Source organism: Calypte anna, chromosome 1 (genome assembly GCF_003957555.1).
Source record: "Calypte anna isolate BGI_N300 chromosome 1, bCalAnn1_v1.p, whole genome shotgun sequence".
Classification (NCBI taxonomy): domain Eukaryota; kingdom Metazoa; phylum Chordata; class Aves; order Apodiformes; family Trochilidae; genus Calypte; species Calypte anna.
The window spans coordinates 62093397-62109469 of record NC_044244.1 but is presented as its reverse complement, the minus strand read 5'-3'; the positions used below and the strand labels follow the sequence as shown (position 1 = coordinate 62109469).

General features: G+C 41.4%; 1 protein-coding gene across 1 annotated transcript; it reads right to left on the bottom strand.

Annotated features, from left to right (window-relative positions):
- Window positions 1–1827: 1827 nt before the first annotated feature.
- CCDC77 (coiled-coil domain containing 77) lies at window positions 1828–14334 on the bottom strand. The gene is made up of 11 exons (XM_008495686.2): window positions 13968–14334; window positions 12401–12617; window positions 11115–11257; window positions 9095–9191; window positions 8174–8240; window positions 7316–7410; window positions 6086–6234; window positions 5511–5748; window positions 4518–4643; window positions 4280–4432; window positions 1828–2312 (listed from the first exon to the last, which is right to left on the bottom strand). Exons 1-11 carry the CDS (start codon window positions 14012–14014, stop codon window positions 2166–2168), a joined length of 1479 nt encoding a protein of 492 aa, XP_008493908.2. The 5' UTR covers window positions 14015–14334; the 3' UTR covers window positions 1828–2165.
- Between the last annotated feature and the right edge of the window lie 1739 nt (window positions 14335–16073).

The window sequence follows — 16073 nt, the reverse complement described above, 5'->3', positions numbered from 1 at the left end:
GCCCCTGGAAAAAATATTGAAGCTTCCAAATAAAACAGATTTACAGACCAGCACTACCATAATTTCCATCACCATGACCCCTTTGAATAGGGAGTGTTCATAGTGTACTGATGAAGTAAGAATAAAGTTCAAGCTGCACTTGGATTTTGACACATCCGCAGATAGAAAAGGAATGTTGCCATTTTATTCTGTTCAGTCAACTAATAAGGAATACTAGTAGGGAAGATAGGAAATTAAACATTTGCATCCTTCTTCCCCCATATTTCCTCATAATCTTACAAACTTTAATGTCAAAGCCTACACATTTCATGCCTTTCAAGTACGGAAAATGGAATTTTGTAGGAAATTATTTAAATTGGAAGAGTTGAAAAGAAACATAAACCAATTTATTTCTACAGGTTCAGAGACCTTTTTGCTAGCTTCCCACCAGCTGCTGAATTTAAGTAGATGGATCCTGCTGAATAAGTGACTAACACTTCATTACATAGCAATCTTCAGAAGCAGCCTTCCTGATCTGTGATAATTTTGGTATCTTGAAACCACTAGCACGTTACTTCTCATACAAACTAACTTTAATTATTAGACATATCTGAAAAAATACTATTTAAGTAAGAAAGAGTGAGACTAAATTATGGATAGCATTATATCATAACCTTCTTCAACTGAGCACAGAGCTTCAGCACCCAAGTTGTTAATGAATCAGCTTCTGTGTTTTCAGCTAAATTAATCAGTGCAACACATTTCAAAACTGCCTCCTCTAAGCTGTGGTAGTAGTTAAGCATTTTGGTGCAGACTGTCAGCCACCCACACTAAAGTCTGTTTGTGATGAACTTGACCTCTAGAACATACACAAAATAAACCCCACACTACAGGACCATACGGGACAGCAAGCTTGTCACAAAGAGGATAACATAACTGAAGTGGGCCTGGACATTTTCTGGGAATTTTCCACCCTCTATTGCTTTAACTTGGGCTATAAAAACAATTATTTCTCCAAATCTTGATAGCACAAAAACATCGTATACCACAGAAAGAGACAGTATTCTGCTTCTGTCACATTTAACAGGGAAGGCACAGTAAGAAACAGAAGCACTGAAATCCCTTTTTGCAACATGTATCTGCTCTCAGTCTGCAAGTGGACAAGACTTGCTGATCCTACAGTAGATGTGTGATACAATTATAAGCAGGGATGAAGTCATGCTGTAACCCTTTTCATGATTTCATCTGTTTTCTAGAATTGCAATGTTCTGATGTCTGGTATGAACATAATAATCATATAGCTAGAGTTATATTTATCATGTAACAACTAGACACCTGCTCTTCCACCCCAATTTCAGTTACAATTTAGTAACAACAACTGCTGTAGCAAAAATTGGCTATAATTTATTGGTACATAACCATGATATTGTTCAAATGTACAAAACAAACCATAATATGGGGAAGATACTAGACACTTTTTATTATGGGCTTCCACTGTACATCAAGATAAACTGGTAGAAGGAGTTGAGAAGATGACACTTGATAGTGCAGTATTTCCCTTCCCCCTAAAAATTCAAAATAAGCGTAGTTATTACTGGCTCTTGCAAACGAGTTCCATAACAGGTTATCTTTTTCCTCCACATTAAATCAGTCAGGTTTGATCCAATTAGGTTAGAATCACAGGAAAGCCATTTTAAAAGTTACACTGTCAAGGGAAGAGAGTCAGATGTAATACACTTTAGTACATACTTTCTATTTGTGGCCTTTTGAAATTAAAATTTCCAATTACATCCTGAAGTGCCTAAGAATTAAGCCAGTAATTTAAATAATGTTAAAAGCTGCTTTTCACATACGAAAAGGTCAGTCAAGCAATTTGGATCTTGAACACACTGACCCCTGCCACAGATAGGAAGGTGAGATGAAGTCATAAGCATATTCCTGATATACCAGTCATCATGTGCTCTCTGTGTCAGGCTTACCAGGTGCCATCTCTCAGCTGAAACAGCAATGTAATCTGGCACATTAGAACTGGCTCATGGGCAGTGTTAGGACTTTAACTGCAGATTTCCTCAAACCTGCTGTCACTGGATGCCAAGAAAGAGAGAGGCAGGAACTGCTCTCACATGACTAGTCCAGCCTAGCAATGTTTCATTCCTAAAACCAGGATGCCTGCTAATACCTCAGTTTCAGCAGACTCGTAGTTCATTCTCTAAGCCATAGATTTTTGCTTTTAAGTTTTTTAGTTCTCCTTGGATTTTACGGGTTAGTTTGTTTCCTTGGTGGACCTCATGTAGAATTGCAAGATCCTGGTCTGGTCCAATATTCAGAATAACCTAAAGGAAAAGAAAAACAAATTAAGAAAAATAAAGCTGTACAGGATATAATTTAGAGAGTATTATGATGACGATATGAAGGAAAAAGCTCTTTGTAGCTAGTAAAGATGATGAGTAATCTAATATCACTAAGTTAATGCATATCACCAACAGAATGGTGCTCCAGAAGCAAAAATAAAGAACAAAGTTTTCATATATTATGGTGTTATATTACTGGTAAGGAAGAAACCTGGATAATACATAATCAAGTTTACCCATAGCTGTCAACTCTTCTGATTCCTATATTATTCAGAGACCCACAAAATGAGGCAAGTTAAAATATTTATCAACTAACTTTTACCTAGTTCAGAGAATTTCTCAGGCTGGAAAAGAGCTTTAAGATCAGAGCCTAACCTTGTCCTAACCCTGTTACCCTATTTCTGATGACCCAACACTAAACTATGTTTCCCCAGACACCACATCCAGACAATTTTTAAACATATTCAGGGATGGAGACTCAACCACCTCCCTGGGGAGCCTGTGCCAGTGCTTAACAACCTTTGCTATAAATAAGTTTCTTCTAAATGCCTCACCTGATACTGAGACATTCTGTCATCTTTTGCTACTGGAACCAGAGGTGGCTTAACTGCAGTGGCCAGACTGCTGCCTTTGGAACTGCATATGGTTCAAGTGCAGTGCAAATACAATGCCCAGCCTCAGGACAGGCTATATGGCACATTTGAGCTGAATAAAGGCTGCTGGATGATCAGAATTCCTGATGGCAAGCTAGCCGGGGCTGCTGTTTCCTGTCACCCTGGAACTGGACAGCATGCCAGCTCAGTCACTTTCACTGACAGAGCAGCACACCCTCAGATGCTGCTCTCGAAGCCTTCTTCTCTCTCGACCCTCTAATGGTGTCTCAGTGTCATGATGAAGTTCTTGGTCAACGATTTTATTATGTGTATCAGGAAGTTTAGACATCTGTAGTCCTTTTGACCTCAAGTGATGAGGATTTGAAGATGACTCTGAAGCCTTATAGCAACTATTTTGTTCCTCTGCCCTCTTGTGGTTAAAAGTATAAAAAAGTACAGTAGTTAAAAGTATAAAAAAAGAATACAATTAAAAGCACACCCAGAGTTACAAAACATACAGGTCTGCAGTAAAGGTATCATAGGCAATTTTTCACTATTCACACATGCTATTTAGTTTTTAAAGAATAAAATTTAAAAACCCACAGGCCAAAAAAATCCCAAAATAATTGAAGCCTGAAGACAAGCATGTGAAGATAAGTGAGTCAGTCTAAGTAAATTGAATGGTGTGTCAAAAGTAAAGAAAACAAGTGACTCAGTGCCACTGCCAGGCTCGTGAGAGTCAGTTGGACAAAATCTATACCTAGATCATCTTCTAGCTCATATCTTAGATAAATATCTCATCCTAAACTGAAAGAAACATCAAGGCTGTGGCTTCCTTTCTGTTCTGATGTTCATCTATACAGCTAAAAGTTACTCCACAGTACACAGTTCTAACTTCAGCTTCTGCAAATGAGATTATCAAAGGAATAAATAGAATATTCCCAATATTTAAGTCAACGATCTACCTCTTACTGGAAGAACACCAAACACTATGCCTTGCCCAGAAAGTAAACCAATCATCATTTTCATTGCAGGATATACTTCTGCAACAAACTACTGCCTTGCACTTTTGAGACAGCTAAGTGAGTGATGGAAATCAGAGAAGAACTTTCAGAGTTGCAACAAAAACACACAGCTTCCTGGCAAACTTCATGCCCGACAGATTAGCATAGACAAATCTTTTTTGCTTCACAAAATACCTAAGAGGGAAAGTTTTTTCAAATATTAGCATATGCAGGAACATTTAGGAAAGAAATTATTTCTTTAACCCTAGGGAAATTCTGCATTTAAATTCTGAAAATACAACTCTATAGGGCAAATCTGCAATAGTCTGCCTCAGAAATGCTTAAAAATTACCTTAAACAGCTGGTTCTCTACATCTTTCAGCTTCTGCTGAAGCTGTTTAACATCATTCTTGAAGCCTTCTACTTCCATATTACGCCGTTTTTCCAAGGCCTCATATCGCTGAGTCATCAGCTTTAGGCGCTTCCCCAGCTTTTCTGCGCGTTTCTATGGAGATGAAAATTCAATGGATTAAACAAAATAAAGGCCTCAAGATCACCACATAGCCAGCAGATGATTACAGACTAATTACCTTAAAGAGTTCTTTGCCAACATCTCTCTCCTCACGAACTCTAGCCAGCTCACTTTCCAGGCTAATACACTGCTCTCTATACATGTTGGATAGGCGCTGTTCCTGCATTAGCCGATCTTGCAGAGCCTGGGACACAGAAGGAACAGAAGGAATCAATTCAGAGGCCCATGCTCACAAAATTCCCCCTGCTCCAGAAAAGCAAGGATGATAGACTGACAATGTGATAGGCAAATACAAATGAACAAATGGAGTTACAGCTAAGGAAATAATTAGGTAAGGGCAATATTCTACCACTTCCGTTACTGAAATTTCTTACTTAGTTTATCAGTTCTGCATGACTACTCATTATCAGTTAAATAACTCTCTGCTCTTCTCCTTATAAAATAATATTCAACTAATGCTATAAATCCCCTTTTCAAAGCTGCTTGCTCAGTGCTGCATTTCAGAAGCATCTGCATCCAGGGGCAGATGAAAACAATTCCCTATGGCCCATTTCCAATTCTTTATTGCCTGTTTACAGATCTCCCAGTTTCCCACTAGAGGTGGCAGAAAAATCCTGACTACTGTAGAAACATCATTTGAAATTACTTATTCTTGCCCAACAGCAGCAAGATACAGACACTTCATTCTAAGCCTGCTAGTGAGAGCACGTGGACTAAAAGACAGACATGTGCAACAGGCAGGTTAACAGCAGCTGGCTCACCCATCAAGCAGCTTACAAAAGTGGGGATTTGATCTGAGCATACCAGAAACAGACACTGAAGTGCTACCATAAATCCTACCTATACATTTATCTGAAAATTGCAAGCAATGCTGATTTTGAGGCAGAAGAGGCTTTTTTTTTTTTAACCTTAGTGCCAACAGCAACATAACTTATGGCAAGCCAGTACAGCTTTCAGCTGCTTGGTACTGCCTATCTTGGCAACACAAAGATAGTCAAAGTCTTCTATCCAAAAACTGCTGAAGAGCCTCTACCTAGGACAAAAAAATTACCTTAATTTCTTTGCTGTGGAGTTTCCAACCTCCATCATCTGCTTGAAGCATCTTCTTTCTATCTCTCTGCTTCTTCTCTCTCCCTGGCTCCCTGCTGATGCTATCCAGATCTTCCTCAAGTTTCCTCAACAGGCTGTCCTTCTCTGCCATCCATGCTTTCTCTTTGGCTTGGGCATCAAACTTGAGCTGGAGAAGTTCACGAGTACTCTCATATAGGAGATTTTGGGTCTTATGGAGTCTGTAAAAAGGGATACCAGTGTTGTTAATTAACTACTTTCCTAATTCCTGCTTTAATTTCCTCAGTCATCATTGCATATTGGAAGAAGCATGGAAGAAAGATAAGTGCTTTCCTAATAAGTTCAGCTCTTCTCATTTAATGCATGAAGTTATATTCTTCTATTTTTAATATATAAATTACTTCATTCATCTTCTTCCCCACACACCACCAAACAGATGGCTGCATAATTTGCTTTTCTGCCTGTTGCAGGAAGCAACATACTGCAAGCCAAAATATTTCTGTTGTTGCCCTCTCTTCTCATCTCATGACTACATCATGGTCATTCTCTCACACTCACTTATCTGATAGAGTTTTGATCTTGTCCTGGTCCCTCTGATGCTGGACCTGGGCTTCCTCCATGCGAATCCGCCTGTCATCTAGCAGTACCTCAGCCTGTTCCTTGGATAACCGTGTCTGTTCTTCTAGCTGAGCTTGTAGGGCCTCCACCTCAACAAGCACAGACAGACATTACTGAGTAAGACCTCACAGCAGCTTTACAGCAACAATAGACAGAAAACACTGGAAAGATTTAAATTGCACACAGGATGCGACAAATCCTGTAGAATATGCAGAGGCACTTCTATCCTTATGCTACCATCTTCCAGTGAGAAGGTGATATAAAAATACCTACATTCTAGAAAGGCAGCAAGTCCACATATCTGGTACAAAAGAAATTACTCAAGCAGAATGTAAACAAGTTAATGAGTGAAGCATGGTGATGCAAAAAATATTGATCTAGGGTGCACAGTCAGGAAAACAAATTGTAACAAGTAACTGAAAAATGTGCATCTGGCCTAATTGCAAGAAACTATCTGAAAATACTGTGTATCATCTAGATTGCTTATTTTTGACCATTTTTGTATGATGCTTTTGCTCCAGAATAAATGTTAGACAGCTAACTGGCCAGTGGGTCAGTCACCACTGCATTTGAACAGAAGAAAAAAAAATAATTAAAAAACCCCACAACTATCTGCTTTACAAGCCTGCTCCTTAATTTGCTTTTCTTAACTTATTCTTCCTCATTATTTACCTACACCTTCTGGTATCTTTCCCAGTTCATTTGTCTTTCATTCCATCATGCTGCCTACACCCTTGTCTTTCACTGAAGTCTAGCAAACAAAGCATTTCTTTGTACTAGTGCATCTGCTAGGGCTGCCTAATTCCCAGACACATTGCTTTTGTCAGGCTTCCACAAAATACCCAACTCTGCACATCTTCTGTGGGTTTTACATAGATACATAGCCAGAATCTATTGATGGGAGATACATTACACTTGCTGTATTTAAGGGCAAGATATTATACTTGACAGTCTTGGAACATCTCCTTATATAAAGCTTCCAGAATCAGTCCCAAGTTCTTTAATCTAAACCTACATTCACTGAAAAGAAGCAGACACTGACAGAAAGTGGAAATCCATTTTAAGATGTGGGGACTGAAAGAACTGGTATGTCTACAACTAAGTAGAGAATGTATTTGTGTATCATAATTTCCTGGGCAGCCAGAACCATCAGTTAGCAAGTGTTTTTACCTGAAGCAGAAGTGTCTGATTATCTCTCTGGTATCTCCCAGGACTTCCTGTTTTCTCTTCTATTGCTGCTTGTTTTGAAGTGCTCCTCTTGGTGCCTATTACAGAATTTTAACAGAAGTAGAAAAGAGTTTTCTGATCTGACAGCAGTACTTTTTACAAGCATGAAATACTGTATGTTCTGGCAGGCCTATAGGAACAGGGAAAAGCTTGCCACTGCTACATTCACAAGGACTTCTAGGAGAACTAGATGGAAGTTAAGAGTTTCAGAACTTAGGGTAATTGCATAGTTTTATCACTCCACAGTATTTAGGCAACCTACCAATTTTCTTGGCATAAACAGAAAGCAAACTTAAATTTTCTTAAATAAATGAACAGGCAGATGACACACCTGCACAAGCATTGAGCCTTGAATGAGTTTTGAGCTTGTTAGCTAATTTCACTCAATTTAGAAGAGACATTTCTTTCAAGAGAAAATCAGTAAGTAGGCATACAGACCCACACTACTGTCTACACAAAAGGCAGGCGGTGAAACCCCACACCTTAGAATGGCTGTGGCTAAGGGTGGGTGTCCTATTAGTACTTGCATTTTTCCAGAACAGCCATTGCACAGTCATACCAGCCACCTCCTTACCCAAACAGATCACGGACGTGAGCCAGGTCAGGTTATTTTAAAAGATTTTGAAGGGAAGTCAGGAGTATTGCATGTAGATGTATGTACACATGGATATATTTAGGGCACTTACTGTTAAGTATACCAAATTATTCACAGTAAGGAATTATTTTTGGTATAGCATGCACAAACACAGAGAGAAACAAGTATCAATAGCTGAACTGCTGTTAATCAGCTTGGTGTAGTACCTGTTCTAGGAGTATCATTCCGTTCACGTGACTCTCTGGATTTAGGTGGCCTCTGCCGAATGGTAACCTATAGAAACAAGATTAGATACCTGCACTTAACATCTCACTTCTCCAAAGTCACAGTGGTCAAGTACAAATCTTAAAGAATAAAATGAGATATCCAAAAGATATAGAAGTATTACCTTACTTCTATCACAAGACAAAGAAGACATTCACAAGTGTAATGTCCATGTTGAAAAGTTTATCATGGCTGAGAGTTGCCATTTCTGCATCTACTTTTTTCAGCGCGACAAAAAGTACGCAATCCTGCTTTAGCTGGCTTCATTAGGATGAAAATCAGCACCCTCAGCAGGAAAAGGAGCATTTTGAGGACAGAGAGGAAAAGAGGAAGGTGAAAATGGTGATTATCTTATGCCTTTCTTGCCTTAGCAAGACAGAGAAATATGAAGCTTGAGTTAAAAGCACATATCAGCTACATAACAAGCCTGGCATATAAGCTAATCAATAAAACCATTGAAACAATTCAACTGTTGAGCTGCAACCTACTCAACCAAAACAGAAGGCCATGAGGGAGCAGGTTTATAAGCCCAATGGTTATCTTCAGGTCAATGCTAATAACAGGCCTGATTTTACAGCTATTGTTTATCAGCTTCTGAGAGACTTTTGAACTGTTTGCATAGTGCAGAGCAGCCACAAACAAGGCATCTTTTTCAGCATCTTATTCCAATAGCCTGCTTCCAGTGTGCTTGTTCCTACTTACCCGTCAGCAGCTACACTAAAACCTAATGTTGCTACAGAGATACAGATTTGGGCTCATTTAACAACTTTTGACTTGTGGGACAGATCTGGCCTGTGGTCAGTCCCTGGGGCACAGATCTTCATGTTACAATCAAAGGAGTTCTGCAGAAAAATGGAACTTGCCTTATGTGGAGGCTCCTTGTGAAAATATGTAACTTCTCCTTTGTCTGTTCCTACTAAAGCCAGGAGACGTTGAATTTTTTTTCTATCCTCCAGTTCCCTGGAATTCAAAGAAAGTGGTCAGTACATCACCATTTTTAAGCATGTCATGACATTGTGACACACCATCCTTCCAGTTTACTCATTATTGCTTACAAGTTCTCCAAACAGTTGCTGTTCTTGGGAATATTGCTTTTAAAAGTTCCCAGAAGACATTACTGATGTCACAGATTGAACAAAACACCACCAATTCCATTGTTGTTGTGGGGGTGTTCCTCTTTTCAAATGACAATACTACTTGGGCCAATACAACACTTGCACATTGTGGCTCAGAATTTGCATTCCAGAGTTAAGAACTACCTAAAATCTTGTCATTCAACATATTGTCTCTGTTGTTTTTAAAGCAAACTACAATGAGGGCTTTATCAGACTTTTCATCACACTCTTGAGAAGTGCCAAAGTACACCAATGACTGCTTTGACTTAAGTTCTTAAACCTTTAACAGAAAACTCAGTATCATCACCCACAAATGTTCTGAAGAATGCTGGGAACCCTTTGCCACTGGCAGCTAGTCTGGTACAGCAGGTTACATTCCAGTTCACCAACTAAATGACTTTAAAAAAGAACAGCTGTCAACATGATCTCAGAGTAAGTGGTAATTATTTGATCTCTATTTTCTATTTGAACTTAAGTATTTTTAAGGCTGAAGAAGGAAGTTTTGCCTGGCAGGTGCATGGTCTGTGAATTGGGTTTCTGTGGCCAGACTTTGGTAGCAGGGGAACTATAAGACTGGTTACTGTAAGAATCTGTTAGAAGCTTCCCCCATGTCCAATAGTGACACCTGGCTTCAAGACAGACCCACCACTGGTCAAGGCCAAGCCCACCAGTGATGGTAGCACCTGTGATAACTTACTTAAGCAAGGAAAAAAACAGCTACACAGCAGCAGCTGGAAGAGAGGAGAGAGAATATGTGATAGAAACAACTGTAGACACCAAGGTCAGTGAAGAAGGAAGAGGAGGTGCTCCAGGTTCCAGAAGACCATGGTGAAGGAGGCTATGCTACTGTAGCCCATGGAGGTCCATGGTGAAGCAGATATCCACCTCCAGTCCATGGATGACCCCATGCTGTAGCAGACAGATGCCTGAAGGCCATCACCCCTTGGAAAGCCCATGGTGGAGCAGGCTCCTGGCAGAAACTGTGACCCCTGGGAGAGAGAAATCCATGCTGGAAAAGGCTTGCTGGCAGGACTTGTGACTCCATGGGGGAACCCATGCTGGATGGAATACATGGTGAAGAACTGTCTCCCATGGGAGGGAACCCACGGTGGAGCAAGAGAAGACAGCAAGGAGGAAGAAATGGCAGAGACAACATGTGATGAATCGACAGAAACCCCCAACGTGTTCCCCTGCACAACCCACAGGGAAGAGGTAGAAATTTTGGGAGTGAAGTTCTGCAAAGGAAGTACCGAGGGCAAAATTGTTTTAAGATCTGTTTTTATTTCTCATTATCCTACTCTGATTTTACTGGTAATAAGTTAATTTCCCCAAGACAAGTCTGTTTTGCCTGTCTTAGTAATTGGTGAGTGATCTCTCCCCATCCTTATCTCGACCCACAAGCTTTTCAATGTATTTTTTCTCCTCCTGTCCAGATGAGGAGAGGGTAAGAGCAGCTTGGTGTGTGCCTGGCATCCAGTCTGCTTGAATCAGAACATCCACATTCAAACTGGCAACTCACAATTCAAATATGACGTTCAACTACTGCTCTTCCTTCTACTACAGGAAGAGGAGGATTATTAAGCAGAAACATATTTAGCAGCCCAACAGATAGCATTCCATCTCCAAGATTAGTATGATTTCATAAGAGCCCTTCCTGGGAAGCATGGCATAATTGCTCCTCTGAAGACTCCAGATGTGGATGAGGATTAGAACATGGCATGTGCAATTGCTACTGCCAGTGACCCAGCTACCACCTGAGACAGCACACCTGATTTTCAGCCGGTCATTCTCTGCATAGAGACGAAGGACATGTTCCCTCTCCTGGAAGAGGTAGACTTGCAGATCACTCAAAGCCTTTTGCAACTCTGCAATCTCCTCTTCTCGCTGATGTACTTCCCATTGCAATTTGTGCTAGGTAAAGAGAACAGTGTACTTGAAATGATGCAGAGCATTGGCCAACACTTACAAACTTCAAACTGCTTGTGCCCTGAGAACTGCCAGTTCAAGTGAATTGTTTTACTCTCTAACAAAATTTGGCCAGATAAGGGCAGTAATGGAAAAATGATAAAACAGTATTTCAACAGGAAGTGATAATGAGCCCTGAGACTCATTATCATTGTTCAGCAGCCAAATAAGGCCTAAGCTGCAGTCTCCAGTTTCCAGTGGCTGCACTTCTGCACTGTTGGCCAGAGTGGCACAGGTATGGGGAGACTGACAACAAGAACTTAGCAACTTGTGGTATAGTCTTGAGAAATCTCACTAGTTACTTCATTAATGATTTTCTACCTGCTGTGAAAAACTAAAACCTTTCAAAAATACATTCCCATAGTGGACAGGGCATGATTTTAAACCTGCAATTCTTTTTCCCATATACTGAATGAAAGTCACATATATGCCACCTATCTCTCAAGGGCTCTCAGGCTGCTTCAAGTGCATCACCTTAGAACTCATGGTTCTGTTTCCAAAGAGTCATTCACAACCATAAAGATCATTGCTAGACAGTTGTATGCTGTAAGGCATATCAGAGCACTGAATAGCTGCAAGACTTTTTCCTCTCAAAAGGCAGATTTTCAGGGTGTGTAGTTTCTCTTAAATTTGCACTTATTTAGTGTGTACTGCTCAATAGCCTATGGCCAAGCTTATGTATTCCATTACATTAAATGCAAACTATACCTGTGCCTCAAAGCCAATTATATTTGGATAAAAGAGCACACATTATTCACTATGAGAAACAAGGGAAATAACTTGGAGAGCATGGGAACTGACCATCTAAACTCAAGTTTTAATTTTTAAAAAACAGATATTAACAACTCACTGTGAGGATATAACTAAAACAACTTAAGAAGAATATCCCACATGCATGCTTGTTTGCTTTGACAGAAGACACACAGATTTTACAATAAATCTCTGAAATCTACTTATTTCTTCGTAGCTCAGCTCTACCACATTACTGCTGGATCTTAAGACCATCTGTGCTGCATTTTCAACTGAAAAAAATATGAAGTTTGTTTAAGGATAAGTAGTCCATCATAATTAAACCCAACACTTTCTAACCTGCTCATCGTATGTTTCTTTGTATCTCTCCAGCCTTTTTACCAAACCTTCATATTCCTCATCAAAGTCAGCAATCTTCTTGCGGTAGTATTCCAGCAGCTCCCGGGAGGGATGGAGGAAGGCCAAGCGCTCATTGATCGAGGGGAGAGGAGTAAAGTCCTTCTGATTTGGAGATGGAGAACTGGGATGTCTGGATGATACATGAGGGGTTGCCAGCCTAGACAGAAACAATTACTATTGGCATGCAAGTTTCAGACAGTAACAACAGAACTTTTCAAAATAAACCCAGAATTTTTATTTTAACACAGGCTCAGTTTCAAACACAGGTCAAGCTTGTCTGCGTTTTGGGATTTTAACAGATCACAGCACTTAGGAGAATCAGAAGCTTTGATACAGAACACCTTGGAGGCTTACTATACTGTGGAGATAGGGCCAACTGATGAAACAGGGAGAAAGAAAAATGTTATGAAGGAAAGTCTCACAGCTTACTTGAGGAGGGTGAACATGAGAAGAAGAAGAAACAAGGAGAGAACAAAGGGGACAGAGTCCCTTGTGCAAACAGAAGGAGCGTACAATAAACAGGAAGACATAATCTGTGACAGAATTGCTATCATATCCAGAAAGAAAAACGCTTACTAAAGAAAAACTGTAGAATAAAGAGAATTGATTCACTTTAGCTGATGCATCAGCCACCAGAATTTAAGGTGCTGATCTAGGAATCTACATGCTATTTTATGTTCTCATAGACATTACTTGTCCATCCTTGATGGTGAAATAGGAGTTTCTGAATTCTTGATTATGTTGAGATACCAGGTGGAAAGTGTGTCAATAAATCAAATGAGCAATATGTATGTGCACTCACACCTGATTTTTCTTTTAAGCCATTTTTACTGCATTCAGACATTTTATCAGCTCAAACAAGCAACAAATTTGCAAACAGAGCTGCATATAGAATTCAAAATTGCCTTGGAAAGTGTTCTTTTTGTTACTTATGTTGATATGACAAACACTTTTCAAAAAATTCTGTTACTATGAGTAACAGAAGAAGCCTCTTTACTTAAGGTCTGCTCAACAAAAACACAGTCCAGAACCTGATTATGTAGACAGTGCCAAAACTTTGATTGCAAAGTGATCTCACAGGTGATACTGAGGTAGCAAGTGACCTTTACGGACCAGCTCACCAAAGCTGCTTAGATCAGAATCCCAATGTGTACCATCCATGAAAAAAGGCCAACCTCCTTAACTCCTGGCGCTGTAGGAAAGTATTAAATGCACAATAATGTGATTATTTCATGTAGGAACTTTCCCACCAGCTCTGTCCAGAAATGCCTTAGATAACACACTTAGAAAAATAAACAGCAGCAGAAGAAAACAGGTGAACACTTTATTACCCAATTAAAATCCAGTAGAAATAGAGAGGCGTAAGGATAAGAAAACCCAGCAGGTCCGAGACAAAACGTTGCCTTACGTTAAGGCTGGCTACCAGACAGAGAGAGAAGAGTTCCGGGGCCAGAGCCCGCAGAGCAGTTTCGGTACGGGGTGACCACAGAGGCAGCCCCCACACTACCTTCTGGAGCAAGAGGAGACCCCCGGAGAGCAGTCCGTCGCGCTCATGGCAGCCCTACGGAGGGGCCGAGCTCACCGCGGGCAAGGCACAGAAGCGTCGAGCCGGGACTCAGCCGGGCCACCTGCGACTACCGGTGGCTGGCGTAGTATGTGGGGGGTGCCCGGCAGAAACACGAGCTAGGGCGCCGTGTAGGCCTCGCTGGGAACGGCCACAGCCCCACGGAAAAACCCGGGGAAGGGAGGCGGCCCTGCCAAAGGAGGCAGAGCTCCCGAGGCAGCTCAGAGACGAGCCCGCAACCCCTGCGCCCACCCGCACCTCCGGGCCCTCTCCTGCCCCACGGCCCCAACGGCAAACCAACCGCCGCAACCGCCTCTCCGACACTTGAACGGCGAGGGAAGCTGCCGCGCGCCGCCCCCTCCAATCACAGGCAGCCTGCCTGGCAGCGCCGGCCGCATCAACCAATCAAGGCGACAAAGGGCGGAAGGGATCCCACGCTGGGGAACCTGGGAGTTGTAGTCCTTGAGTCGCGCTCGGAGGGGGCGTGGCGTGGCGTGCGCCGCAGCGGGGGCGGCTGCTACAGCGCAGTGGAAAATCGCTGGAGAGGCGGGGGGAGGTGCGGTTGTTTTTAGGGGAGAAAGGTGGGGAATTGGCTTCGTAATCCTGCTTTGCTGATAGCAGGGTTTAGGGCTGTGGGTAAGATAAATGCAGCCCGCGGTGGGGAGTCACTGCATCATCATCATCATCAAAAATAAGCCAACCAAACATCTGTTTGTCTTTGGGAAAGAATGGAACCAATGTCTTAGTTTGGGCCAGGGCAGAACCAGTTTTCCTTTTACTAATTTAACTTTTTGGTTAAGTCTAGGAAGTGCACTTTCTGAAATGAACAGCGTGTTTTGCAGCCAGTGTCTGCTTCTAAGACTGGTAGTGCTTGGTGCTTACAGGAGCTGCTGGAGAACAGTATGCAGGAAGGACTTTGCTTATAGGTTACTCCTATGGAAACCAAGGTCTCTTGTTCTGCCTCTCACTTATTTGAACACAAATAAGTTTTTCAATCCATATGTGCCACACTCTGTGTAAATCTGAGGGATCATGAGGGTCAAGCTTGCTTTGTCCGTGGCCGGTGTCCTGAGAGAGACTGCATTCATGTGTTGCTGAACCCAGCTTTCATCAGAGCCCAGGGTGTTGCATGGATTACAGGCTTTCTAGCATGGAGTTTTCCCCTCTTAGTACTCCTGGCTAAATTACTGTTTATCTTGGGAGCATTGGTGATTTTACTGTTGGGAATAGAATAAGCATACACGTACCTACATTTCCTCCAAGGAGTCTGGTATGGTTTATCAGAAGAAAGACACAATCAAGCAGTGAAAGAAAAAAACAATAGAAAGTTTCTATGTTTCTATGAGAAGAAAAAAAAATTCTAGACAGTGTTAAGGAATCATCTGTATAACACATGCTTTTACTGTCAACTGTGTAATGCATCCATGCCAGGAACTCCTTGCAAACTGTAAGTCAATATTGAACAAACACAGTAGTCACTGGAAAATTCACTCAATGTTTTATAACAGTTCGGTCTTACGTATAATTTTGGTCAAAATTAACCATTCACATTGAAGCCATTTGTTTCCCATATGTAAAATGTAGGTGTTCCTCTTCACTCTGTCGTGGAAGTGATGCACAGAACCGCCTCAGCCTGCCTGGAGGGGATTGCGTAAGCCTCATGGTAACCGGAGGAGGAAATTAACTTTTTCTGAGCCTGAAATAGTGCACTAGGAACGAGGCTGGAATGAACAGTAAGAATAAAGTGAGATGTGGAGTATGGCGGTCACCGAGTCAGGATTTTGGTTAGAAGAAACCAAATGTGCTTCTTTTTTGAGGACTATGTCATCACGGATAGGTACCCAGGGAGTCCTGTCTTGTGAATTGACTTTGAAAACATTTTTTATGAGGAGATACGAAGAGCCTCTATACACAAGGTAGAAACTGGGGGTTGATCGTGGAGCACTTAACACAGTCAGGCTTCTGAGATCTCAGTGGCGAAAGAGGGGGAGATACCCTCGGGCTGAGATGGTGAAGCTGCCCACAGCAATGCGTCCCGACTGCCGCCCG